Source organism: Lineus longissimus, chromosome 6, assembly GCF_910592395.1.
Source record: "Lineus longissimus chromosome 6, tnLinLong1.2, whole genome shotgun sequence".
Lineage (NCBI taxonomy): Eukaryota > Metazoa > Nemertea > Pilidiophora > Heteronemertea > Lineidae > Lineus > Lineus longissimus.
The window spans coordinates 5,954,697-5,980,125 of record NC_088313.1 but is presented as its reverse complement, the minus strand read 5'-3'; the positions used below and the strand labels follow the sequence as shown (position 1 = coordinate 5,980,125).

Genomic DNA, 25,429 nt, shown 5'->3' with positions numbered 1-25,429 from the left:
TTGACACATTTCTGGATACCACAGAAATAAATGCATTGCCACATTTCGGGACACCACATAAACAAAGGCATTGCCACATTGCTGGGTAACACAGATACAAATGCATTGTCACGTTTCTGGATAACACAGAAACAAATGCATTGACACGTTTCTGGATAACACAGAAACAAGTGCATTGCCACATTTGTGGATAACACAGAAACAAATGCAGTGCCTACTTTCTGGATAACACCGAAACAAATGCATTGCCACATTTCTTGATAACACAGAAACAAGTGCATTGCCGCATTCGTTGATAACACAGAAACAAATGCATTGCCAAATTTCTGGATAACACAGGAACAATGCCACATTTCTGGATAACACAGAGAAAAATGCAATGAACACACTTGTTCATTTGTTGAACGCGACCGGTTCCATGATATTAACAAGATGTCGTCAAATAATGTGTGTTCATTTCTCCTCATCTTCCCGGCCACATCTCATACAAATACACACAAAAGGACAACATTTTCAAAATACATGCAAAATGTTCAGCCAGCATACGGCCATATATCTCACCATGAATTCTGTACACGATGTTATGACCTGTATGCAAATGAGATGAATTTTGCGAAATTGACTAATCAGCGCGCGTACATTCACGAAAGCGCGAGTAGAGCAGCCAATGAGGCGCGTCGAATTCGACAACGTCCTGGTATAAAGAGTATGCAGGGTGGAAATCGCCAGCAGACGTTCTGACAGCCATCAAAAGCACGCGAAATACAGCACCGGGCGAAGATGGTCTCTACTACTCGCACATCAAAAATCTGCCGCTAGATGCACTACGCTTCCTCGCTCAAATATATCAAACATGCATACAAACACAATATTTCCCAACACTGTGGAAACAAGGCACAACCATCCTCCTACCAAAACCAAACAAAGACCACTCAAACCCTAAGAACTATCGTCCAATCACACTCCTCCCGGCATTAGGCAAAACACTAGAACGCATAATAAACATCAGGCTCCGACAACACCTGGAGGACAATTGTAAACTAAATGAATATCAATCGGGATACCGCAACGGCCGCAGCACAGCAGATCCAATCACGAGATTCCTACAACATGCTAGTCATCATGTCCACCGCGGAAACACCGTCATGGCTGCGTTTTATGACGTAGAAAAGGCTTTTGACAAAGTTTGGCACGATGGCCTAATTTATAAACTACGCGCAAATGAAAATTTCTCCACTGGTCTAATACGTCTCCTCAGAAACTTTCTCACAAATCGGTCAACTAGATTTAGAGTAGCACAACATCATAGCGCTAGACTCCCGATTCCAGCCGGGACACCTCAGGGAAGTGTTCTCTCACCTACGCTATTTCTTCTCTGGGTCAATGACATTCCATCACCACCGCCAGGTAACAACGGTCAGGAACAATACGCCGATGATTTAACCGCATGGGCCGCTCATAAAGAATACTTCATTGCTAGGGACATGCTCCAAGAACAAAACGATCAAATCGCCGTCTGGAGTGACCAGTGGAGGACTACATACAACGCCGCTAAAACGCAATTCATCGCTATATCAAAACGTGAACTCCAAAATCCAAACGCCGCCTACATCTACGTCCGCAACGTGCGCATTAATGCTACAGACACTGTCATCGCCCTCGGCATCACCATAGACAAGAGGCTCACCATGAGACCACACTTCAAGCTGATGTACGACCGAGTCTGCAAACGCATTCCACTCCTGAAAGCCATCGCCGGTTCATACTACAAGCCACGCGCGCCACCTGAGATAACTCTACGTGTTTATAAAACTATGATCAGGCCAATCATGGAGTATTGTCCAACTGCACTTACTTTCTTCGATAACGACGAGTACGGCAGGCTTGAAAACCTACGTACTATGAGTTATAAAATCGCATACGGTATCCCAAAATCATTTCACAGTCGATACGTCGCAGATTCTATGCCAACAAACGAAACGCCAAAGGCCCGAATCGAACATCTCGCCAAAAAGTACGTGAATAACAACAAACGCGCGCCGTCAATTCAAGCCCTCATCAATCAAGCTAAAGACAGACTTCCATTCAAACTCCGCGATCCACTGCGCCATACACCAATTGGAAAAGCACTACTCATGGATTAAAAAATAGCACTCATTTCAGGGAAACTGGTTGATTGGATTGTTTTGCCAGTCACCAGGTTAATACCTTCATCACACCAATGCAATCATCACTCACACACAGCCTATTACATCTCTCAGTGGGGACGAGGAGTGCATTCGTTCGTTTTGCCGGTTACTGGTCTCCACTGTATACATTACACAATCCGTTACATAAACACAGCCAAACACTACAATAACAAACCACAAAGTAAATACAACACACCAATGCAATCATCATTCACACAGCTTATTACATCTCTCAGTGGTATTATAAAATTAAAATTAAAATAAAAAAATAAAATAAAATAAAAAAATAAAATAAAATAAAAAACACAGCCAAACACTACCATAACAAACCACAAAGTAAATACAACATATTACACAATGGGGAAAGACTTCAATGCAAATACGCACATTTACAAATTGCTTATACATACATTGACACACCAAGCCTTTTGCCTCCTTTGCCACTGTCCAGACTGTACTACTTCCAATCTTCAAAGTTAAACCTTCTCCACATGCAGGGCTGAACATGGCTTTATGCTAGCCGCCCTTCAAAATATCCTCCCCCCCCCGGAAATCGCCATCATTCTATATAGTATTCATACTGTAAGTGTAAAGATGGCAAGAACCAAGCAGACCGCTCGTAAGTCAACCGGAGGAAAAGCCCCGAGGAAACAATTGGCCACCAAGGCAGCCAGGAAGAGTGCCCCAGCTACTGGTGGAGTCAAGAAGCCCCATCGTTACAGGCCAGGAACCGTCGCTCTCCGAGAGATCCGTCGTTACCAGAAGAGCACCGAACTTCTCATCAGGAAATTGCCCTTCCAGCGTCTTGTCCGTGAGATTGCCCAGGACTTCAAGACCGACCTGCGATTCCAGAGCTCGGCAGTCATGGCCCTCCAGGAGGCTAGCGAGGCCTACCTCGTCGGACTTTTCGAGGACACCAATCTCTGCGCCATCCACGCCAAACGTGTGACAATCATGCCCAAGGACATCCAGCTGGCTCGTCGTATCCGTGGAGAGAGAGCTTAAGTCAAGTTCTACTTTCAATGTAAAGAAAGGGCCCTTCTCAGGGCCAACTATATTTCAAAAGAGATCTCTTGGTCACGATTGTACAGCTTGTAAAATAATGCTCAAAATGTGTATTACTAAGTTTCGTTCCCGAAACGGTGTATTCCTGTTTCGCCTATTCCTGTTCCGCCTATTCCTGTTTCGCCTAATTCCTGTTCCGCCTAATTCCTGTTTCGCCTATTCCTGTTTCGCCTAATTCCTGTTTCGCCTATTCCTGTTTCGCCTAATTCCTGTTTAGCCTATTCCTGTTTCGCCTATTCAAATGTATTGCTAACCTCCCCACAGACGTAGGAATATGAACCGTCCCTTACTGACCGACCAAACCCGAGGAGAGCCACATATGTACGCATTGACGAACGCATGTTACGCCTCAAAGAACAATACGTCAATGGAGAGAGGGACATAATGAGTTACGTTGATGCCATCAGTTACCTTGTCTGACATAATATCATGATATGTATTTTCCACCTTGTTTGACTTTATATGTGCTGTACCTACATGTATATTATGACATGGGTTTTACAGCTGATTTTGATCATAATTATGAGAATGTACAATATTATGTATTTTTATCAAAAACTCATGAATTCAGTTTTCATAAAATAAACGACTGCTTTACTCTACTTAATCTGTTAGTTTTTACTGTGTGTCAGTATGGTCCTATGGTCCTATGGTCAAATAAGTCCCGGACTGTCCCCGCTTTCAAGGTGACTCTTTCAAAACGGTCATGGCATGGTTTGTTAACAAAGTTGATGGCATTTGATTAGTCAAATTGTCATCACATCGTTAGCATCATCCAATTGTCCCCTCACATTTTCCCCATGAAATGGACATGCATCCCTAAGGTTCCCCGTGGGAGAGTCGATTTATTGTAGGGGTACTGGAAAGTAGGCGAAACAGGAATAGGCCAAACAGGAAATAGGCCAAACAGGAAATAGGCGAAAAAGGAATAGGCGGAACAGGAATAGGCGGAACAGGAATAGGCAAATCAGGAATAGGCGAAACAGGAATTTTGTAGGCGAAACAGGAATAGGCGAAACAGGAATAGGCGAAACAGGCATAAACCCCCGAAACGAATATATTGTTCCGAGTCCCCATGACAGATCCCATGTTTCTCAGTCCATTTGCATTTGGCAAATAAATTTCACCCACGCTTTTCCTGCTCTGGGTGAACGACATTCCATCGCCTCCTGCTCCACCGGACAAAAACGGCCAAGAACAATATGCTGACGACCTCTCGGCCTGGTCGGCACACCGATGTCAGCACGCTGCCCAAACGCTTATCCAAAAACAGAACGATGACATTGCTACATGGAGCGACAAGTGGCGAACAACGTACAATGCCGACAAAACCCAGTTCGTCGCAATGTCGAAGAAAAAACTCTACTACCCCGCATTCATACATGTTAAGGGTCAACGAATTAACGCGTCATCATCCGCAAACAACCTTGGTGTCATCATTGACAATAAACTAACTATGTCCAAACATTTCAAAAAAGTTTTTGATCGCGTCAGCAAGCGTGTGTCGTTACTAAAAGCAGTCGCCGGTACTTTCGATCACCCCCGTGCTCCGCCTAGTGTCACCATTAGCATCTACAAAACAATGATTCGTCCAATCATGGAGTATGCTCCCTTGGCGCTGATGCTCCTAAACGATAAACAATTTGAGAAGTTGGACTCACTACGAACTCGCGCCTACAAGATTGCATACGGCATTCCAAAATCGATGAACGGTAATCATATAAAGGACTCCATGCAATGTGAATCACCAAAATCGCGCATAGAAACTCTAGCCAAAAAGTACATTGACAGCGATAAGCGCGCCCCGAGTATTAGAACTCTCATTGACTCAACGAAGAACAAAATGCCGCTCAGGATGTTACATCCTCTGTACTCCACCCCCATCGGTAGGACCTTACGTCTATGAACACTGAACTCTAAGCCAGGGCTACGACCCAGGCTCCCACTAGTAGACTTTGATATTTCGAGCATCGTACCGTCACAACCTCAGCACCGCCGAGTATCATGCAACTATTCATGATATTGTAACTGTCTGATTTGTACATTAGTGTATATAAGTTGATTACTCTCTTTTATGCTGTATTTGATGATATATTTGTGCTAATGATCAAGTATTCAAGGACAGTAGTCCTGTTAATCTGCCAACATAGTCATGTACGCATATTGATCAAACACCTCGTGTAACAGTTGTATCGTGTCGACGCCTGAAGACAATGTAAATTGAAAAGGGTCTAGCAATAAATACTTTAACAACAACACCGCATTATTCTCTCACCCACCCTCTTCCTCCTGTGGGTTAATGACATCCCTCGCCCCCTCGCCCCAATCGACCTCAATGGACAAGAACAGTACGCCGACGACTTGACTGCATGGTCTGCCCACCTTCACCACTACGTAGCCAGAGAAAACCTCCAGACTCAAAACAACAGCGTGGAATCTTGGAGCTACAAATGGAGGCAGACATACAACGCCGACAAAACCCAACTTCTAGCAATTACCAAGAAGAAAAGACATGTCCCTGCCTACATTCACGTTAAAGGTCAACGCATTGATGCCAGCCCCACTTCGACTTCCCTTGGTATCACACTAGATAAAAGACTGACAATGACCCATCACTTCAAGAAAATCTACGACCGAGTACGTACCCGCATCCCACTTCTCAAAGCCATTGCAGGTACCTACGACAAGCCCAGAGCTCCACCAACTGTTACTATCAGCATTTACAAAGCAATGATTGCGCCACTCATGGAGTATGCACCGACCGCTCTCACACTCTTCACGGACAAGCAACTCGCTAAATTGGAGAAGCTTCGCATCAAAGCTCATAAGATAGCGTTTGGCATCCCCAACTCCATGCACTCAAGGCATGTACTAGACCTGATGTCCCCGATCACGCCCAAACAACGCATCCAAACACTAGCCAGCAATTACATTTTCAGCGACAAGAGAGCACCAAGCATCAAGAGACTTCTACACCAGGCTCAAGCTAGATTTCCATACCACATGAGGGAACCATTGAGACACACTCCAATTGGGAAAATTCTGATTGCAAACAACGCAGCTCCAGGCGATTAAAAAACATCATGCATATCTCAAACACTGCAACCACTACACACAGAAAGACACATCTCAAACTCCGCTCATTTATACAACCCGTAGTACTCTTTCCTCATCCTCTTCAAGCACAGTCACAGCCATCTTATTAGTCAGTGAATTATAAATGCAATCACCAACTTTATTATTTCTTTTCAGATCTCAAAGCTTCTTCAATCAATGAATGCTGAAAACAGGTTTTCCTGGTAAAAGCGTAAGTATCCTTCTCCCCCCCCCAACCGCATTATTCGTCAATGATTCATCATGGCACCAAAAGTATCGAGCAAGGGAAGCAAGAAGACGGCCTCTAAGGCCAAGGCCCAGCGATCTGGGGACAAGAAGCGAAGGAGGAGGAGGAAAGAGAATGAATAGGATGTGAGATGCATCATAGTAGCTTGGAAATATAATTATTGCACCAAAGAACAACCATCGATCGCATTCAAATGCCCCATTCGAGTAAAATACAATTGAGACAAAGTAAATGGAGAGAACTGTGTTCGTGTTCTGACCAGCTGCAACGATCGCGTTAATTATTGCCAAAACGGGCAAAATAGGGTAAAAAATTGGCTGTGGGTCAAGCGTTACAATACATTGTCGATACACCGTTCAGCTCGGTCATCGACCCATTCACCTTAGATCCTACTCCTCTTTTAACCTCTTTTCAAACACACTTTACCAAATTGATATTTTACTCAGACAGCCAACTTTACATTTTGTTTCAAACTACCATACACGTGCATCATTCATTCATCCACAAACATGCACACTTATTCTTTAATTAATCTAATATGTAAGAGCAAGCTGTAGTGAACTCACATACACAACTGTTTGACATGGGGGAGCCCTGCAAACCTCCGTCCTTCTTACATATTTAGCCAGTACATTGGGGGATGAGTCCCCCAAACCCCCTCCCACGTTCTCTAAAACTGACAGGTTTTAGCCAGTACATTGGGGGGAAGCCCCCCCCCCAATAATTGCGTCACGAGGTAGGAAACAATGGGATTCACGTCCGACGTCGTAACTGTGGGTGCGGTGCGTCATGAATGCAGGATCGGCTAACTAACGCGCGGCCCATACGGAATGCGACAAAACTGTCAAAAGTAAACCGGAACCGGAAGAAGTATTGTCATGGGTCTGCACAAATTTTTTCAGATTCGATGGACATGATGGATATATGCATTTTGTTTACACTTTACATACAGTGTATACGTAACCATTAGACTCACTACGTTGTGTGAGTTGTCACAACCTCAAACATATTTATCCAACAACTTCCTACATATACACTTTACATATCCTCTGGGTTTTATCTGCTAGAAGCAAGAAGGACAAAAACTATAGGTACGGTGAGCGCCGTTTTTCCAGCTGCGGGCCGTGCCTATTGAATAAACTGCCACCAGCCCTCAGGGCAGAGTCAAGCATTGAACAGTTCAAGAGTCAGTTAAAAACGCTACTTTTCGACAAGTGGAGAGGGGCGCTTTGAGCGTGCGATACAAATGAGATTTATTTTGTATTATTTATATAACAAATCACAACGCCAACAGAATCATTATCTTGTTCCTCATTCATGGCCAATACCAAGCCAGCCAACCATGGACCGATCACTAAAGCTTCAATACACGAAAAAACCGAGTCAACAAATTTGCCGAATTGGCCATCGGCCCAGGTCTCCGTCAATCGGCACACTGTCAGACACACAATTCACCTCGCTGCGCTCGCTCATCGACCAAATTCACTTCACCTCACACACACTCCTTTTTTTACTCGCCCAATTACTAATTTATAATCACACACATGCATCCACAGACACGCGCATCTTTTTCACATCCACCTAAACGTGCTTCCCGAAATTGGTGGCTTGCATTGGAACTAACTTCCCCCCTCCCCTTGTCCATCATTAAAGGCATTCAAGTCAACCATGACTATCTCCTTTGTTCCTCCACCTAGGCCTAGTTTCCCCTTATGACATCACAATTTCGGACACTCAGCGCCCCATTTCTGGAAAGGTGTATAAGCTGACTTTTTGCCATGTCCATTTGATCTTATTCGATTTATCACAACTTCAAACATATCAAACAACTTTATACATATTACGTGCATGTACTATCAACACATCCAATAGATTAATCATCAAGCAATTTGCCCATTTACGCTGCACACATACCCACCCCAACCATGTACCAACACACAGTCTCAATACACAGTGTACACTCCCAGTAAACAAAATAATTTTTTTTAAAACACATTGCTCACCATATCAAAGTCAACTTGAACATTTCCATCAAATCAAACTGTGCTTGTTATCGGAAACTAGCCCCCTGGTCAGGTGATAAGGTTTTAACTTCTTCCACCATCTTATGTAACCGGTAAATAAACTTTCTCCACACCAATGTGGGCTTCCTGCTGATGAGGCAGATTCATGCATGCAAGATACCTCATGGCCTGTAAAAGCTGTCAACAAGCATTTAATGCTTCAAAGGCTCTAGTCGCGACCTCTACTTCATATCGGACACCTGAATTGACTGGCACCTGCACCAACTTGATAGAATATTGACCAATATGTGCATTGAATAACTTAGAATATTTCAGCCGGCCCTGGCTATTGGAGTAGATTTTCTATGGAGGATTTCAAGTAATACTGTATATTGTATGGGCGCTGATAAAAGTGGAAAAGAGACCCGGGAAGATTGTGTGTTTTTGTCTATGTGATGTTTTTATTTTATTTTATCGTCTAAGTTATGACAGTGTTGTACCTATTGTTTTAACAATGTTAACTTTCTTATGATTTTTTAATAGTAGCCTTATTGTTTTTTGGTTTTTTGGTTTTTAGTGATTATGGTTATGATTATGCAAAAAGTGTTTATCAATAAAGACAATTTAAATCGTTGCCATGCCTCATTTGAATGGGAAAGGTTAGGCACGCAATTTATCGAGCCGAACATTCAGATTTGCACCCATTTGTAACGAGCTTTCTAATTGGTCTAGACTGTCCAATTGCTCCGACGTGTTGACATAAAGCAGTTCTGGCAGTTAATCAAAGAACTAATCAAATCAAAGAACTAAAGGAATTCCAGAACAACACAACATCCGCCCTAGAAGCCATCATGGAGCATATGGCGATTGGTAAACGAAAAGAAACATCCACAGAAACTCCCAAAGCAACAATATCATCAAGAAACCCCACACCCAACCCGGCCAAGCGACCCGCACAGAAATCCCCAGATATAACATCATCATGAAGCAAACAAGCAAAACTAAACGTCTCAAGCAAAGCCACTGCTAACTTCACCAAAGCCCCATCCAAGTAAACTACATCAACTCATATCACAACACCAACTCATATCACAACACCTACACCAAACAGAAGCTAATACATCATTGTAAAGGTTCGCACGATAAAACAGACTCGACACGTTCAGTCAGGTACAGGTGTCTTTAATAACTCAATGGAGGAACTGCAAATATAATAGAAGTGGGATTACAATTCAATCAACATATCTAACACAGATCAATGACTCCACACTATATCATCCTTATTACAATACATCAAACAGCCAAGCACCAGGCTTATATCATCATAATCAAACTATATCAAACAGCCTAGAAACCAGGCTTATCATCCAAATCACAATATATCAAACAGCCTAGAAACCAGGCTTATCATCCGAATCACAATATATCAAACAGCCTAGAAACCAGGCTTATCATCTGAATCACAATATATCAAACACGAATACAATGTTAACTTTTGAACAAACTTACCCCACAACTTCGTTCTACCATAATATACATCCTACCATTCTAAACTCCACCCTACTACTGACTAAAGCTAAAACTCCAACCTTAAAACCTACTTAAAACATATTTACACAACAACGCACTCACCCAATAACTCAGTCACACAATAGCACCATTCAACTCTTAAAATACCCTATATACACCATTCAACTATTACAACACCATAATTATTCACCATGGTCGGTCATCGGTCAATTCGTTACATATCCCCCATCTCAGGGGAAAAAAGGGGATCTCAAAAAGATTCAACGTTTTCGCAGAATTCAGATTCGAGACAGTTTCTCTAAGTCCGACTAAGGTAATCAGCTCCTACGTTGTCAACCCCCCTAATGGCTCTCACATTGAACCGATAGGGCTGCAACAACAGTGCCCACCTCATGAGTCTACTGTTATTAGCCTTGTTTCTTTTCAGAAACGTCAGAGGTTGGTGATCTGTCTCCAAAATGAACTCAACTCCATATAGATACCTGTGGAACTTGTGAACACCCCACACCACCGCTAAGCACTCTAACTCAACAGTTGCATAGTTCTGTTCTCTGGGCAGTAACTTTTTACTGGCATAGGCAATGGATAACTTCACGCCATCCACTACTTGCAGCAGCACAGCACCAAGTCCCTTGTCAGACGCGTCTGTCCGAAGAATAAACATCTCATTCAATGCTGGTAGTCTCAGAATGGGCTTTGAACAAAGCGCCCGTTTCAACTTGCGAAAGGCTGTTTCCTGAACTTCGGACCATCCAACTTTATTTGGTTGTCCCTTCTTTGTCAAGTCCACCACTTGGTCCTCTAACCTTGGTAGCTGAGTCTCTACCTCTGGGGGTTCTGCCTCAACACTCTCTTAAACCACAGCGCACTGCTCTTCTCCATCCTCCACTACAACTGCAACTTGATCTCGTGCACGTGGAATATATTGCTTCAACATGTTTATGTGGAAGGTCCTCTCTTTCCCATCCATCATCAGTCTATAGTCCATGGCATTAATCTTCTTAACAACCTTGTAAGGGCCTCGCCATTGCATCAGCAGCTTGTTGGCGTTAATGGGTAACAGTACCAACGCCTCATCACCCTCACTCATCTGGCGTACTCTAGTGCGCTTGTCAAAATACTGCTTCTGTTTCTTGGCTGCCCCCTTCAGATTGTCTTGTGCCAACTTCAATGTCTCCTCCAGACGGTTCCTCAGATCGAACACGTACTGGTATGTAGTTTTCACCTCCTGGTCCAAGTCCTCTTGTGACCATAACTGTCTAAGTATAGACAGTGGTCCCCGCACTGACCGTCCGTACAGGAGTTCAAATGGGGAAAATCCGGTACTATCTTGCGGAACTTCTCGGTAGGCAAATAGCAGAGGGTTGATATATCTATCCCAATCCTTCGGACGCTCAGCACACATTTTCTTGAGCATCTGCTTGAGCGTTCCATTGAACTTCTCCACTAAGCCATTACACTGGGGATGGTATGGTGTAGTTGTAGTTCGCTGGAAAGATAGTAGTCTGCTCACTTCCTTCATCAAATCAGCGATAAACTGCGAACCTAAGTCGGTCAGTATTTCTTCAGCCACACCCAGTCGACTGTAAATATCAACTAAAGCCTCCGCCACCCGTTCTGTCTCAATCTTAGGTAGTGCGATTGCTTCCGGGTACCTGGTTGCGTAGTCCATGAATGTAAGGATGTAGCGGTTGCCTCTGTCAGTTGGCGGAAACAGGGGTCCAATCAAATCCAGAGCCACACGCTCAAAAGGTGAACCCATCAACGGCATCTTTCCTAGTGGTACCTTTAGAACCCTGCCCTTCGGGATAAAGCGCTGGCATAGGTCACAGGAACGGCAGTAACGAGTCACTTCTGACTGTATCCCAGGCCAGTAGAACTCGTCCAATACTCGATGATAGGTCTTCCTGCGGCCTAAATGCCCTGCCATGAGAGAGTCATGGGCCAAGTACATCACCTTGACACGGAACTTCACTGGCAGCAGGAGCTGAAGATACTCCTTTCCATTGTCCACTCTTGGCGAAACAAACTTTCGATACAACAGCGATTTCTTATATCTGTAAGATGTCACCGCCCCATACTTGTTCCGCTTTTGCGTTCCATCCTTTGCATATTGGTGGAACTTGGTAAGTGAAGGATCAGTTGCCTGTTCGATCCGGAATATTTCCTTGTCTTCCAGGTCACCAACTATTTTCGGTACTCTAAGTGGCTTCAAATCCATCTTCTCACGCTTTTTCTGTGCTCGAGTCAATACCGCTGCAACTGTCCAATCGAGATCCGGGTCTCCGGGTTCCCTTGCCCCTTCGATGTTACCAATTATGATGTCATACAACGGCTTCTCCATGCACATCGCCTCAACCTTCCCCTTATAGAAGGGTGTGTAAACGGCCACTGCAGCCATCGGAACTGTCAAGGTCGATCCATCTATGAGGGTACATCGCTGAGTCGTTCCTAAGTAACGGGCCGGATCAACCAAGTCCTTCCTAATAACAACTCCACTGCACCCAGTGTCTCTCAACACCCTTAGCACTGCGGGATGTCCGTCAATTTTCCCTGAGTGGACCGGCATACTATTCAGGCCACCACCTGTGTGAGTAATTGACGATGAGCAGTTTGTGGATATGAGGGTTGGGTTCCCACCAGTGACGGAATTGAGAACTGAACCCGTCGTTGGAGTCACTCCCATACAGTATGACACCTCATGATCAGAGGCTTCACCCCCGCTGGAATCCATCTTAGTAGGCTGTCCCTCAGCTCTCATACTTGCTGCTGCAAGTCGAGTATGACAAAACCTGGCTATGTGACCAATTTTACCACAGTAGTTACATTTCCTCGTATCCTTATAAAAGCTACCCTGTTTCTGACCAAATGATGAATCTGATCTGTTTCCAGCCCTGTTAGCAGTTGGAGTGTTCCTCAAAGAGACCTGCTTTACTTGTTCAGGCTGCCTGGGATCTGGCCCGACCGTTGCTCTAGGCCGGTAAAGAATATTCAGGATGTTACCTCCCCTTGCCTCTCTGTACTGATCAGCTAATATTGCCATACCCTTGACAGAGTTTGGGACTCTCTCCCGTAAGAATAGCTTTAACTCTGGTGCACAGACACGGAGAAACTGTTCTCGCATAAACAGGTCAACGATTCCCTCAAAAGTTGCACTCGCTTTCGCCAACTCCTGCCATCGGTCTAAATAGTTCCTTAGGCGAGTGGTAAACTGTCCAAAGGTTTCCCCTGCGTCTGGCTTGGCTGACCGAAACCTCTTCTGAAAACCATCCACGGTCAAATCAAAACGGACCAACAGCGCCTCCTTCAACTTCTGGAAATCCATGGCCTCAGTCGATGAGAGGCGGGAGTAGACCTCTAATGCTTTTCCCTTCAGCAGGGCCCCAAGATTTACACCCCATTGGTCTTTGTCCCACGATTGGGCCTCTGCATAACGCTCAAAACGATGAAGATAGGCATCCATGTCATCCTTTGTCTCGTCAAATGTGGGAAGTCTCGGAGTCTTTGGCGTAACTTTGGTGGTGCTGGTGGTGGTCTTAGCTGTTGACACTGCCAGTTTCTGTTGCTCCTGTAATAATTCCAACCGCCGCTGATGCTCAAGTTCTCGTTCCTTCCTATCTTCCTCACGCTCACGATCCTTCTGCTCCCTCTCTTTCTCTCTCCTCTCAGCCTCTCTCTCCTCTCGTTCTTTCTCCCTCTCGGACACCCGTTCTTCTCGCTCAGCATTTTGCTGTTCCGTCACAAATGCCTTCAAATCCTTGGCGGTTAACCCCATCTCTTTTCCCAACTGGGTAAGCTCCTTCAATCTTTCCATCCTTACTCGTTACACCCAAACTTTAGAACAAAATAAATTATATCTAGTTTAAGTGGAAAAAACAATACGACCTGAAACACAATGACCTGGAATATAATGACGTGCAGTGTAATGACCTGAACCAGAACACTCAAACCGAATTTATTCCCTACTTCAAGTTACCCTCGCACTTTCACCAACATCCGCACTCGCTTCCACTCATCATCAGACCTGTTCTATAATATCACCACAATCCTGGTAAACATTCAACTCTAGGACCAATACAAACTCATAACATCTTCAAACTCTATAGTATAAAATGAACATATATACATACACCAATAATATCTTCAGCAAAACCACCTCAACTCTACCCTACTTTCAAAATTTGTAACTAAAGATGTGGGTTCCTCTTAACACACCAACATTACATAAATAGCGTACAAAATTCAAATCAAAACGCAGGGTGGTCACGTCTTTCAATCTCCAGTTAAAATAGTTTTAAATATATGCAGCAATTATGAAATATTATACACCTCTCTGCCCCAATACAAACACATACAAGATGAAATAATGATATCACACGTTATAACACACCATGTTCAATCAAGGACTACACAATTAGGCACAGTCTGATCCTCCAATGTCTGGCCAACCTCCGAGTCCTGCTGCATCCGTTTCAAACCTGATGTACTATTAGCAGATGTTAACGATATCGTTGCGCGCGCTTAGGAAGCCAGCACCCTCGAGGTCACCGGTTACTGAACTCCAATCATAACACACTGTGATCGAACACTCCGAACTTGGACCCTTGCCACCGTAAGTTGTGATCGACTCGGAATCCTGATTTGCATGTATAAAGTGATACGTAAGCTACTCCTCATATACCAATGACGTGATGTAGCCTATTGTCGTGACCGCATGGTGTTGACATCGCAGAGAGGTCCTGGGAAGGTCGCCATGTAAAGGTTCGCACGATAAAACAGACTCGACACGTTCAGTCAGGTACAGGTGTCTTTAATAACTCAATGGAGGAACTGCAAATATAATAGAAGTGGGATTACAATTCAATCAACATATCTAACACAGATCAATGACTCCACACTATATCATCCTTATTACAATACATCAAACAGCCAAGCACCAGGCTTATATCATCATAATCAAACTATATCAAACAGCCTAGAAACCAGGCTTATCATCCAAATCACAATATATCAAACAGCCTAGAAACCAGGCTTATCATCCGAATCACAATATATCAAACAGCCTAGAAACCAGGCTTATCATCTGAATCACAATATATCAAACACGAATACAATGTTAACTTTTGAACAAACTTACCCCACAACTTCGTTCTACCATAATATACATCCTACCATTCTAAACTCCACCCTACTACTGACTAAAGCTAAAACTCCAACCTTAAAACCTACTTAAAACATATTTACACAACAACGCACTCACCCAATAACTCAGTCACACAATAGCACCATTCAACTCTTAAAATACCCTATATACACCATTCAACTATTACAACACCATAATTATTCACCATGGTCGGTCATCGGTCAATTCGTTACAATCATGAAGGACTCGATTAGTCTTCTCCACCTCAACTGCCAGGGATTCTCAACAGCGAAACCCGATGTGGACCTACTCATCCAGGAACACGAACCAGATATCGTCAGCCTCCAGGAAACACGGCGACAAGGTCCATCCCAACCACAGTACCAGGGATACACCGCCCACCACGTACCAAGAAACTACAACGGCGAAGCTGGGACAACACTCCTCGTCAAATCAAATATTCCAGCCAGACGTCTCACCGGTACAGACATACCATCAAACTACCCTCCAAACTGCATCACTGTAGATCTCCTCATATCCAAACCAACACCATTACGCATCATAACACACTATGCCCAAGAGGCTAAACTCCCATACAGCTTCCTCAGCACACAACTCACAAACCACCCAAATACAGTTCTCACTGGCGACCTTAATGCCCGCCATCCTACATTCGGTGATAGCACAGTCAACCAAAATGGCCGCTACCTCAACTACCTCCACTCGGATAACATCATCCACAGCGTCAACCCAGGTCAAGCCACTAGGTACTCACAATGTGACAAGCAAATCGCATCAGTGCTTGATTTCATTATTGGGACAAACGATACCTACCCACGTATAACGGATTTCAAGGTTCTGGATCCAGTTGCCAGTGATCATCGTCCAATACTTGCAAACATCACCACAGCCCCCTTCAAGCCGAGCGCCACCTACAAACCAAAGCCAAGATTCGACAAAGCAGACTGGGATGCCTACAGACGCGAGATCTCAGAAAAAATCCGATCACTTCCACCTGTCAACCAAACCAGAGACTTAGTTGATGCTTCAATTCGCTCACTCACAGACATCATCAAAGCCGCGGACAAAAACCACATCCGAAAGACGTCCCAACGCCGTCGACAACCTATCCCAGCCCACATTGTCAAGCTCATCAAAGAACGCAAAGATCTCAAACGAAGGTTCCAACTACATCACGATAGAGCCCTAAAGAAACGTATCAACCAACTCAGATCCCTGATTCACGACGAAATCAACAAATATCGAGAAATCACAGAAGAAAATCGCTGGAAAAATCTCACACACAAAAACCCTCAAACTTTCTGGAACACAGTCCGTAAATTCATGAAAAAGGAACAACATCCAGCAACTCAAACTCTACATCACAACAACAATACATCCACCACACCAGAGGAACAGTCTAACTGCTTCTATGACCTCTACAAAGATATACACAGCATCCCAGATCCAAGGCCGGGCTCAGAACAACTCAACCAGGATGTCCAGATGTTCATCAACTCGCTGAACACAACAAGAGTTGAACACTGCAAGATAACGGAATTCAGCACCACGGTTACTCCAGCAGACGTTCTGACAGCCATCAAAAGCACGCGAAAAACAGCACCGGGCGAAGATGGTCTCTACTACTCGCACATCAAAAATCTGCCGCTAGATGCACTACGCTTCCTCGCTCAAATATATCAAACATGCATACAAACACAATATTTCCCAACACTGTGGAAACAAGGCACAACCATCCTCCTACCAAAACCAAACAAAGACCACTCAAACCCTAAGAACTATCGTCCAATCACACTCCTCCCGGCATTAGGCAAAACACTAGAACGCATAATAAACATCAGGCTCCGACAACACCTGGAGGACAATGATAAACTAAATGAATATCAATCGGGATACCGCAACGGCCGCAGCACAGCAGATCCAATCACGAGATTCCTACAACATGCCAGTCATCACATCCACCGCGGAAACACCGTCATGGCTGCGTTTTATGACGTAGAAAAGGCTTTTGACAAAGTCTGGCACGATGGCCTAATTTATAAACTACGCGCAAATGAAAATTTCTCCACTGGTCTAATACGTCTCCTCAGAAACTTTCTCACAAATCGGTCAACTAGATTCAGAGTAGACTCCCAATTCCAGCCGGGACACCTCAGGGAAGTGTTCTCTCACCTACGCTATTTCTTCTCTGGGTCAATGACATTCCATCACCACCGCCAGGTAACAACGGTCAGGAACAATACGCCGACGATTTAACCGCATGGGCCGCTCATAAAGAATACTTCATTGCTAGGGACATGCTCCAAGAACAAAACGATCAAATCGCCGTCTGGAGTGACCAGTGGAGGACTACATACAACGCCGCTAAAACGCAATTCATCGCTATATCAAAACGTGAACTCCAAAATCCAAACGCCGCCTACATCTACGTCCGCAACGTGCGCATTAATGCTACAGACACTGTCATCGCCCTCGGCATCACCATAGACAAGAGGCTCACCATGAGACCACACTTCAAGCTGATGTACGACCGAGTCTGCAAACGCATTCCACTCCTGAAAGCCATCGCCGGTTCATACTACAAGCCACGCGCGCCACCTGAGATAACTCTACGTGTTTATAAAACTATGATCAGGCCAATCATGGAGTATTGTCCAACTGCACTTACTTTCTTCGATAACGACGAGTACGGCAGGCTTGAAAACCTACGTACTAGGAGTTATAAAATCGCATACGGTATCCCAAAATCATTTCACAGTCGATACGTCGCAGATTCTATGCCAACAAACGAAACGCCAAGGGCCCGAATCGAACATCTCGCCAAAAAGTACGTGAATAACAACAAACGCGCGCCGTCAATTCAAGCCCTCATCAATCAAGCTAAAGACAGACTTCCATTCAAACTCCGCGATCCACTGCGCCATACACCAATTGGAAAAGCACTACTCATGGATAAAAAAATAGCACTCATTTCAGGGAAACTGGTTGATTGGATTGTTTTGCCAGTCACCAGGTTAATACCTTCATCACACCAATGCAATCATCACTCACACACAGCCTATTACATCTCTCAGTGGGGATGAGGTGTGCATTCGTTTGTTTTGCCGGTTACTGGCCTCCACTGTATACATTACACAATCCGTTACATAAACACAGCCAAACACTACAATAACAAACCACAAAGTAAATACAACACACCAATGCAATCATCATTCACACAGCCTATTACATCTCTCAGTGTTCTTATAGAATTAAAATTAAAATAAAAAAAATAAAAAATATATAAAAAAAACAAAAAAAAACAGCCAAACACTACCATAACAAACCACAAAGTAAATACAACATATTACACAATGGGGAAAGACTTCAATGCAAATACGCACATTTACAAATTGCTTATACATACATTGACACACCAAGCCTTTTGCCTCCTTGCCACTGTCCAGACTGTACTACTTCCAATCTTCAAAGTTAAACCTTCTCCACATGCAGGGCTGAACATGGCTTTATGCTAGCTGCCCTTCAAAATATCCTCCCCCCCCCAAATCGCCATCATTCTATATAGTATTCATACTGTAAGTGTAAAGATGGCAAGAACCAAGCAGACCGCTCGTAAGTCGACCGGAGGAAACGCCCCGAGGAAACAATTGGCCACCAAGGCAGCCAGGAAGAGTGCCCCAGCTACTGGTGGAGTCAAGAAGCCCCATCGTTACAGGCCAGGAACAGTCGCAGGGCCAACTATATTTCAAAAGAGATCTCTTGGTCACGATTGTACAGCTTGTAAAATAATGCTCAACATGTGTATTTCCCGTCTCCACAGATTGCTTTACCTTATGTTTCGTTCCCCAAACGAATATATTGTTCCGAGTCCCCAGGACAGATCCCATGTTTCTCAGTCCATTTGCATTTGGCAAATAAATATCAAAGATCCATCTCTTTGTTCAGTCTAGCGCCGATACAAAATCATAAAATCCAGGCATAACGAAGACCCTATTTTTTAAAATCTCTCGACAATTTTATGCTTGCCATTTAAATGCATACCTGCTGTACACGATGCCTGGCCCGAAACCATTGTATGTATGCTACATGCTGTACACTTAAGGCTTGTACCCACGGACGCGATTTTCCTTGCTTTTGCCGCCGCGGAAAGTCGCAGCGATAATCGCAAAGAATGGTTCCTAGTCAATTCAGTACATGTGTTCCCACTTGAGCGATGCTACAAAATCCAAGCGATTTCTCGTGCTTTCTCGTGCTTGGCCTTGCGCGCTACGTAATTGAGATTGCAAAAAGGGCAATCTATGCGACAAATCGCGGCGACCGGTTAGATCATTTTGACTCAAGTAACTACCTTTGGGTTATTGACAGACAGAATTACGTAATGATTTGCGGGCTTGTGTCCACAAATAGTCCTCAACTGTTCACTTGGTCATCATTTTGGGTCCGTCATCACCAACTCGACATGTCTGAACCCGATTTTTTGGAACGGTTGATCCTGGAGATTGAGAAGTTCCCTAGGATATATAACAAAGGATTGGAGGAATACAAGGATCCTGACAAAAAAGATGACGCATTGAAAAAGGTTGCTGATAAGTTGTCTATTGGAGGTAAATACATTTGATGTACATTTGGCTGATACAGTCTGTTATCATCAGCAATTTGAGAAGGACATATTATACACTTTTGTTATGGATCTGCTGATACAGATGTTCCAAATGTCCTAGTCAGCAGGGCTTACTTCTATCTGAGATACTAGACAGTTTTATTTAGTCTTCACCAAAGCAACTTTGGTGTTGCCATGAAACAGCACCGGCATCTGACATGAAATAGTCCTTGAATGTTTCTCTCACAACCAGGGCATCTTTCTTCTGCCTATGCCCGACTTGCTCTAGGTTCTGCAATATTCCATCATCAATACGATCTGTTTGGGCTTTTGGTTGTGGTGGTGGTGGAGGGACAGCTGTGCCCCTTTTCTGCAGCATATTATGCAGAACGCACGTTGCCATCACCACCGCATCAACATTTTCTGGTTGAAGAGGAATTTTGCGGTGAAAGAGTCGTCATCGGTTTACAAGAATACCAAATGCATTTTCTGAAATACGTCTGGCCCTAGATAACCTATAGTTGAATATGCGCTGATCAACGGGAAGATTTCTTCCCGGAAAAGGGCGAAGAAGGTTTTGTAGTGACGGGAAGGCCTCATCAGCTACAATGACACATGGAACCAAATCTCTGTGATCTGCATCTGGTAGATGCTTTTCTTCTGGAATATGGAGGGTGCCAGAGGCTACACCCTGGCCTAAGACGCTCCTACGGAAAATACCCCCGTCACTATTGGAACCGTATGATCCGACATCAATGACCGAGAAGGAGTAGTCATGGTCTACCAGGGCAAGCAAGACAACGGAAAATGTCTTCTTGTAATTAAAATACATACTTCCAGATTTCTTTGGTGCAAAAATGAGGACATGCTTTCCATCCAATGCACCCAAACAATTTGGAAATTGCCATTTTGTATAGAAGCCTTCGATGCCTCTTTCCCAGTGGTTTCGGTCCGGTTTCGGCATGTACAACGGCTGTAGTTTCATCGAAATTGCTTCGCATGTTTCCTTCACGATTCTAGAGACCGTTGTCTTCCCAACACGAAAACTTGTCGATATTGTATTGTAGGAATCACCAGTTGCTAAGAACCTGAAATGTGAACATTTTTTTTTCAGTTCCTCTGGCAAAATCGAAGTGGAAAAATATAAGGGACGCCATGAGAAGATACAAGAACGATATTCGTACAAAGAGTGGGCAAGGAAGAAAAAAAGTAAAGGAATACAAGTACGCAAAAATGCTGGGATTTCTGGAACCGTTTTTGGAGGATCGAAGGTAAAAAACGATTTGATATTTGCAAAATTTCGACTCTAGATAAATTGCCATATGAACAAGCATATTAAAATTGAATATGTTGTTCTTTCTAGGTCATCGGGTAATCTTCAGGCTACTCAAGAAGAGGGCCATGATGAAAAGTAGACGACCAAGGATGTATCTAACTTCCTTGCTGAGGATGACGATCAGACTGTGGATGAGGATCACGATGACACCATGGAGCCAAGCAGTTCGTCAAAGACAAGTGCCGTCAGAGCGAAGAAAAGGAAGAAAACTGAGAGCACTGATGTCATTGCCACTACGGATGCAGTCTTTCTAAATTACATAAAGAAAAAAAGCGAAAAAATGGACAGGAAACCGCCAACCGATACTGATGATGATGTAGCAGATTTCATGAAGTCTATGACAACTAAAGTAAGAAAGTTCCCCCCATATGTTAGGGCAGATCTAATGTTCAAAATACATGGCCTTGTTCATCAAGCAGAAATGCAACAAATGTATAAAGCCAGTTCATCAGGCAATAGAGATGCATCTTCATGTAATGCACCAAACCAATCTTTGGTTGGGCAGCAACAGAGTGCAGCTGCAGTAGGTTCAGCTTGTCAACAAACCTTTGGCCAACAAATGATGAACAACTCGTGGTCATCCTTCTAAACAGATGGTAAATAAATTCATGAAATTTAACCAAATTAAACTTGCTTTGTCTTCTTACCTCAGGCATATGGCTAACCGCTCCTCAGGACCAATAGGCCTGCGCATAGTTGTGACGTCTTTCGTCAATTCTTCTCTCACCATCGCTAGCAGGTTGTTGAATTCGTGCGGGTACATCCTGAAGTACATGAAGAATTTATCTTCGTATCCAAACAACTGTCTGATGAGATGATGATATTCGCCATAAATTGGCCTCTCCTGCCACAGGTCGTGAACCCAGTAATTGTGCCTTCTCTTCTTCTTTCTCTTGCATAACATGCGTACGACGAGGATATCGTCGAAGTCAGAATCCAAATCCGTTAAAGACATGTTTCAAAATGAACCCGGACGGCACGTGCAACGTGTCCAAAATGAACTCCGCAAGTCCTTGAAGTCGATTAGCAAGAGATTATGTCGTAACCTGACATGAGTACGCTCCATTATACGCTTCAGTCGGAACAGGTTATAACGAAATTCGGCGCGCAACTACTTGTCGCGGCGGAATATCGCAGCGACGTTTTGTAGGCGATAAATCGCGCCCGTGGGTACAAGCCTTTATAACGCGATAAAATTTTAGATTGGGGACTAGGCTATAATTATGGACTTATATATGCAGTTGATACGGAAATGCACTTCTTCCTGCTAAATGTAAACCGATATACGAGATGCGACAATGCAAGATTACTGCACAGGCGCATTTGATATCTATAGGCCTAGGCCTAGGCCTATTTTATATATCGAACCCTGGGAATCGGGGAGGGTACTGGGCCTTTCTCATATATTATTGGCAAGGTATTGGTTATTTACAAGCGAAACTGTGTGGTAACGATTATCTCTTTTTTTTAAATATTCTAGTTTCTCACTTTTAACGTCCAGCCAGATTTATTAGTGCACATTTCTAGGCCCGTAATGGGGGGGAATTTTAAATTTAGGCCTTCTATTCAAGCCACTATTGCCATTGATGCTGCCGGTCAATCTATCAAGAAACTGCCCTTCAAAAATGAACACATACACTGGCTTATTGCAGTGGACGGTGGGCGTGCGAAACCCGAGTATATGGTGGCCTTTAGATAGGCCATTGTAAATGCAGGATTACTGCACAGGCGCACTTAATATCAATAGGCCTAATTTATATATCGCACTGTGGGAATCGGGGAGGGTATTGGCCCTTTCTCATATATTGGTAGTAGGGTATTGGCATTGTATTATGTGCATTATGACGATCATTGATGTATTTAATTTTTATATACTTCTAGGAAGTCTACTTAGGAAGTTTAATTAAATAAATAAATAAATAAATTGGTTATTTACAAGCGAAAATATGTGGTAACGATTGTCTCTTTTAAAATATATTGTGGCCTTTAGAAAGGCCGTTGTTAAGTTGTCGAATGCACAAAAGTGTTTACTTCTTGGCGCTTCCAGACTTCTTGGGGAGAAGGACAGCCTGGATGTTTGGCAACACACCACCTTGGGCGATGGTGACACCGGAGAGAAGCTTGTTCAACTCTTCGTCATTACGGATGGCGAGCTGGAGATGTCTGGGGATGATCCTGGATTTCTTATTGTCACGGGCTGCATTGCCTGCCAACTCGAGGACCTCGGCCGCCAAATATTCCATGACGGCTGCAAGATATACTGGCGCTCCAGCTCCGATACGCTCGGCATAGTTTTCCTTCCTCAACAGACGGTGGATACGACCGGCTTACTGGACTTTGCGCAATATTTCGCCAAAAAAGTATTCTACGCAACGGTCCCTAGGTGACTTTTCCTATTCATAATACACAGCCTGTCCATCCTAGATCGTGGTGACATGGGGAGTAATCGTTGTAAAATTAGGCCAAACGCAAAGACAGTTTACCCGAATACCACTATGTTTACGATGCGAACAAGCCGTGTAAGCCATTATCCAGCATTTTTTTCATTGAACATTTGCGGGTACAGCGTCACAGGGAGCAGCATTGAACGGTAAACAGGTTCACAACTATTCGCTTGCTGAGAGTATACATTACGCGCATACATTACATTCAGACATTTGAGCTTCCAAGCTTTGAGAAATAACAGGTCATGTGCGAATTTGGCATGTAATTTTGGTAATTTACGTGAGTACATTTTCAACCCCGAAAAGTGTGATGAAGTTATGCTTTTATTTAGTAAAAATCGGTAGGCATGTCCAACAAGACATGTGTTTCAGCTGCCTGGGTGGGTGTGGGTCATCACTGAAAAGTCGTTCTCTGCAATGCATGCAAGCACTGCGTGTGTGTTTGATTTGTGTATACAATGTACATTACCCTCTCTACTTCAAATGAATAAACCTCATAAGGTATTGATTAATTAATTGTTTGTCGTACCTTCTTCGATCGAGGTCCGAACAAATATTCAGGCTAGAGTACCGGGGTAAAACATAATGGTCGCTCCCCCATTTCGCTCGTTTCGTTTCGTTGCGCAAAGTCCAGTAAGCCGATACGACCAACTGGGAACTGAAGTCCAGCCCTTGAACTCCTGCTCTTTGCCTTTCCTTTTGTCTTTCCTCCCTTTCCTCGTCCAGACATGATGATGGTTTAGTACGTTGCTCGGCAGAAACAAATACAATAAAGCCAAAACTAGCTTTCAAAGTATTTATATTCGGAAAAAGCTCCTGATGTCGATTTAGTGTAGTTTCAAGTGTTGCCGAATTGGTGAGTTTCAAGGTGCCCGGCGCGGCGCTATACACCAGAGAGGTAGCGTAGCGTAGTGTCAGTAGTGGAGTACAATGATTCGTATGCAAATTTGATATGCAAATTTACGGACGCGTAAAAATCGACATCAGGATCCGCCGCCGCCATATAAATTGGAAAAATTTCAAACCGCATTATTCGTCAATGATTCATCATGGCACCAAAAGTGTCGAGCAAGGGAAGCAAGAAGACGGCCTCTAAGGCCAAGGCCCAGCGATCTGGGGACAAGAAGCGAAGGAGGAGGAGGAAAGAGAGCTACAGCATCTACATCTACAAAGTGCTAAAGCAAGTTCACCCCGACACCGGTATCTCGAGCAAGGCGATGTCCATCATGAACAGTTTCGTGAATGATATCTTCGAGAGAATTGCAGCCGAGGCATCCCGCCTGACTCACTACAACAAGAAGTCGACCATCACGAGTCGGGAAATCCAGACAGCTGTCCGTCTTCTGTTGCCAGGAGAGCTCGCTAAGCACGCTGTCAGCGAGGGTACCAAGGCCGTCACCAAGTACACCAGCTCCAAGTAAGCTGCCGAAACCCAGTGTTTTGCAAACCAACCCAACCGTCCTTCTCAGGACGCCAAAATATTTAAAAAGAGATCAATCGTTTACACTTTGAATGCTTGTAAGTTGTATATTCCGAAAAGCGAGCGCATGTCCGGTAGTATAGATTAATGCAAATGAAAAACAATTCTGTAATGGCGCCAATACGACTACGAGAATTATGTGTCTATCTCGTGCAGTGTGAAATAAATGAAGGAAGCGATGATTTGGTAGACAATTTTGTCACAAAACAGTCCTGTGTCCTGGTATAAAAGTGCTGGTTGTGCCAAACTTTGGAGACGGCGTTGCCGTTTGTACG

General features: G+C 43.9%; 5 protein-coding genes across 5 annotated transcripts; 3 read left to right on the top strand and 2 right to left on the bottom strand.

Annotated features, from left to right (window-relative positions):
* The first annotated feature begins 2,777 nt into the window (after nucleotides 1-2,777).
* LOC135489705 (histone H3) lies at nucleotides 2,778-3,236 on the top strand. The gene has a single exon (XM_064775195.1). It carries the CDS (start codon nucleotides 2,784-2,786, stop codon nucleotides 3,192-3,194), a length of 411 nt encoding a protein of 136 aa, XP_064631265.1. The 5' UTR covers nucleotides 2,778-2,783; the 3' UTR covers nucleotides 3,195-3,236.
* A 7,747-nt stretch (nucleotides 3,237-10,983) lies between these two features.
* LOC135489488 (uncharacterized) lies at nucleotides 10,984-13,944 on the bottom strand. The gene has a single exon (XM_064774867.1). The coding sequence runs from the start codon at nucleotides 13,942-13,944 to the stop codon at nucleotides 10,984-10,986; it is 2,961 nt and encodes a 986-aa protein (XP_064630937.1).
* A 5,809-nt stretch (nucleotides 13,945-19,753) lies between these two features.
* LOC135489485 (uncharacterized) lies at nucleotides 19,754-21,309 on the top strand. Its single transcript, XM_064774865.1, has 3 exons — nucleotides 19,754-19,898; nucleotides 21,009-21,165; nucleotides 21,258-21,309. Exons 1-3 carry the CDS (start codon nucleotides 19,754-19,756, stop codon nucleotides 21,307-21,309), a joined length of 354 nt encoding a protein of 117 aa, XP_064630935.1.
* Nucleotides 21,310-21,368: 59 nt separating this feature from the next.
* On the bottom strand, nucleotides 21,369-23,473 carry LOC135489484 (uncharacterized). The gene is made up of 3 exons (XM_064774864.1): nucleotides 23,262-23,473; nucleotides 21,878-21,994; nucleotides 21,369-21,480 (listed from the first exon to the last, which is right to left on the bottom strand). The coding sequence occupies exons 1-3, from the start codon at nucleotides 23,471-23,473 to the stop codon at nucleotides 21,369-21,371; spliced, it is 441 nt and encodes a 146-aa protein (XP_064630934.1).
* Nucleotides 23,474-24,723: 1,250 nt separating this feature from the next.
* Nucleotides 24,724-25,114, top strand: LOC135488973 (histone H2B). The gene has a single exon (XM_064774003.1). It carries the CDS (start codon nucleotides 24,724-24,726, stop codon nucleotides 25,093-25,095), a length of 372 nt encoding a protein of 123 aa, XP_064630073.1. The 3' UTR covers nucleotides 25,096-25,114.
* The last annotated feature ends 315 nt before the right edge of the window (nucleotides 25,115-25,429 follow it).

What these genes read in the sequence shown, in the direction of transcription:
- LOC135489705 (XM_064775195.1), top strand. Translation starts at nt 2,784, where the DNA reads ATGGCAAGAACCAAGCAGACCGCTCGTAAGTCAACCGGAGGAAAAGCC.
- LOC135489488 (XM_064774867.1), bottom strand. Translation starts at nt 13,944, where the DNA reads ATGGAAAGATTGAAGGAGCTTACCCAGTTGGGAAAAGAGATGGGGTTA.
- LOC135489485 (XM_064774865.1), top strand. Translation starts at nt 19,754, where the DNA reads ATGTCTGAACCCGATTTTTTGGAACGGTTGATCCTGGAGATTGAGAAG. An exon ending in TGATAAGTTGTCTATTGGAG is followed by an intron (nt 19,899 to 21,008) that starts GTAAATACATTT and finishes TTTTTTTTTCAG; the next exon opens with TTCCTCTGGCAAAATCGAAG. An exon ending in CCGTTTTTGGAGGATCGAAG is followed by an intron (nt 21,166 to 21,257) that starts GTAAAAAACGAT and finishes TGTTCTTTCTAG; the next exon opens with GTCATCGGGTAATCTTCAGG.
- LOC135489484 (XM_064774864.1), bottom strand. Translation starts at nt 23,473, where the DNA reads ATGGAATATTTGGCGGCCGAGGTCCTCGAGTTGGCAGGCAATGCAGCC. An exon ending in AAGTCTGGAAGCGCCAAGAA is followed by an intron (nt 21,995 to 23,261) that starts GTAAACACTTTT and finishes CATGTACTTCAG; the next exon opens with GATGTACCCGCACGAATTCA. An exon ending in CGGTTAGCCATATGCCTGAG is followed by an intron (nt 21,481 to 21,877) that starts GTAAGAAGACAA and finishes TATGTAATTTAG; the next exon opens with AAAGACTGCATCCGTAGTGG.
- LOC135488973 (XM_064774003.1), top strand. Translation starts at nt 24,724, where the DNA reads ATGGCACCAAAAGTGTCGAGCAAGGGAAGCAAGAAGACGGCCTCTAAG.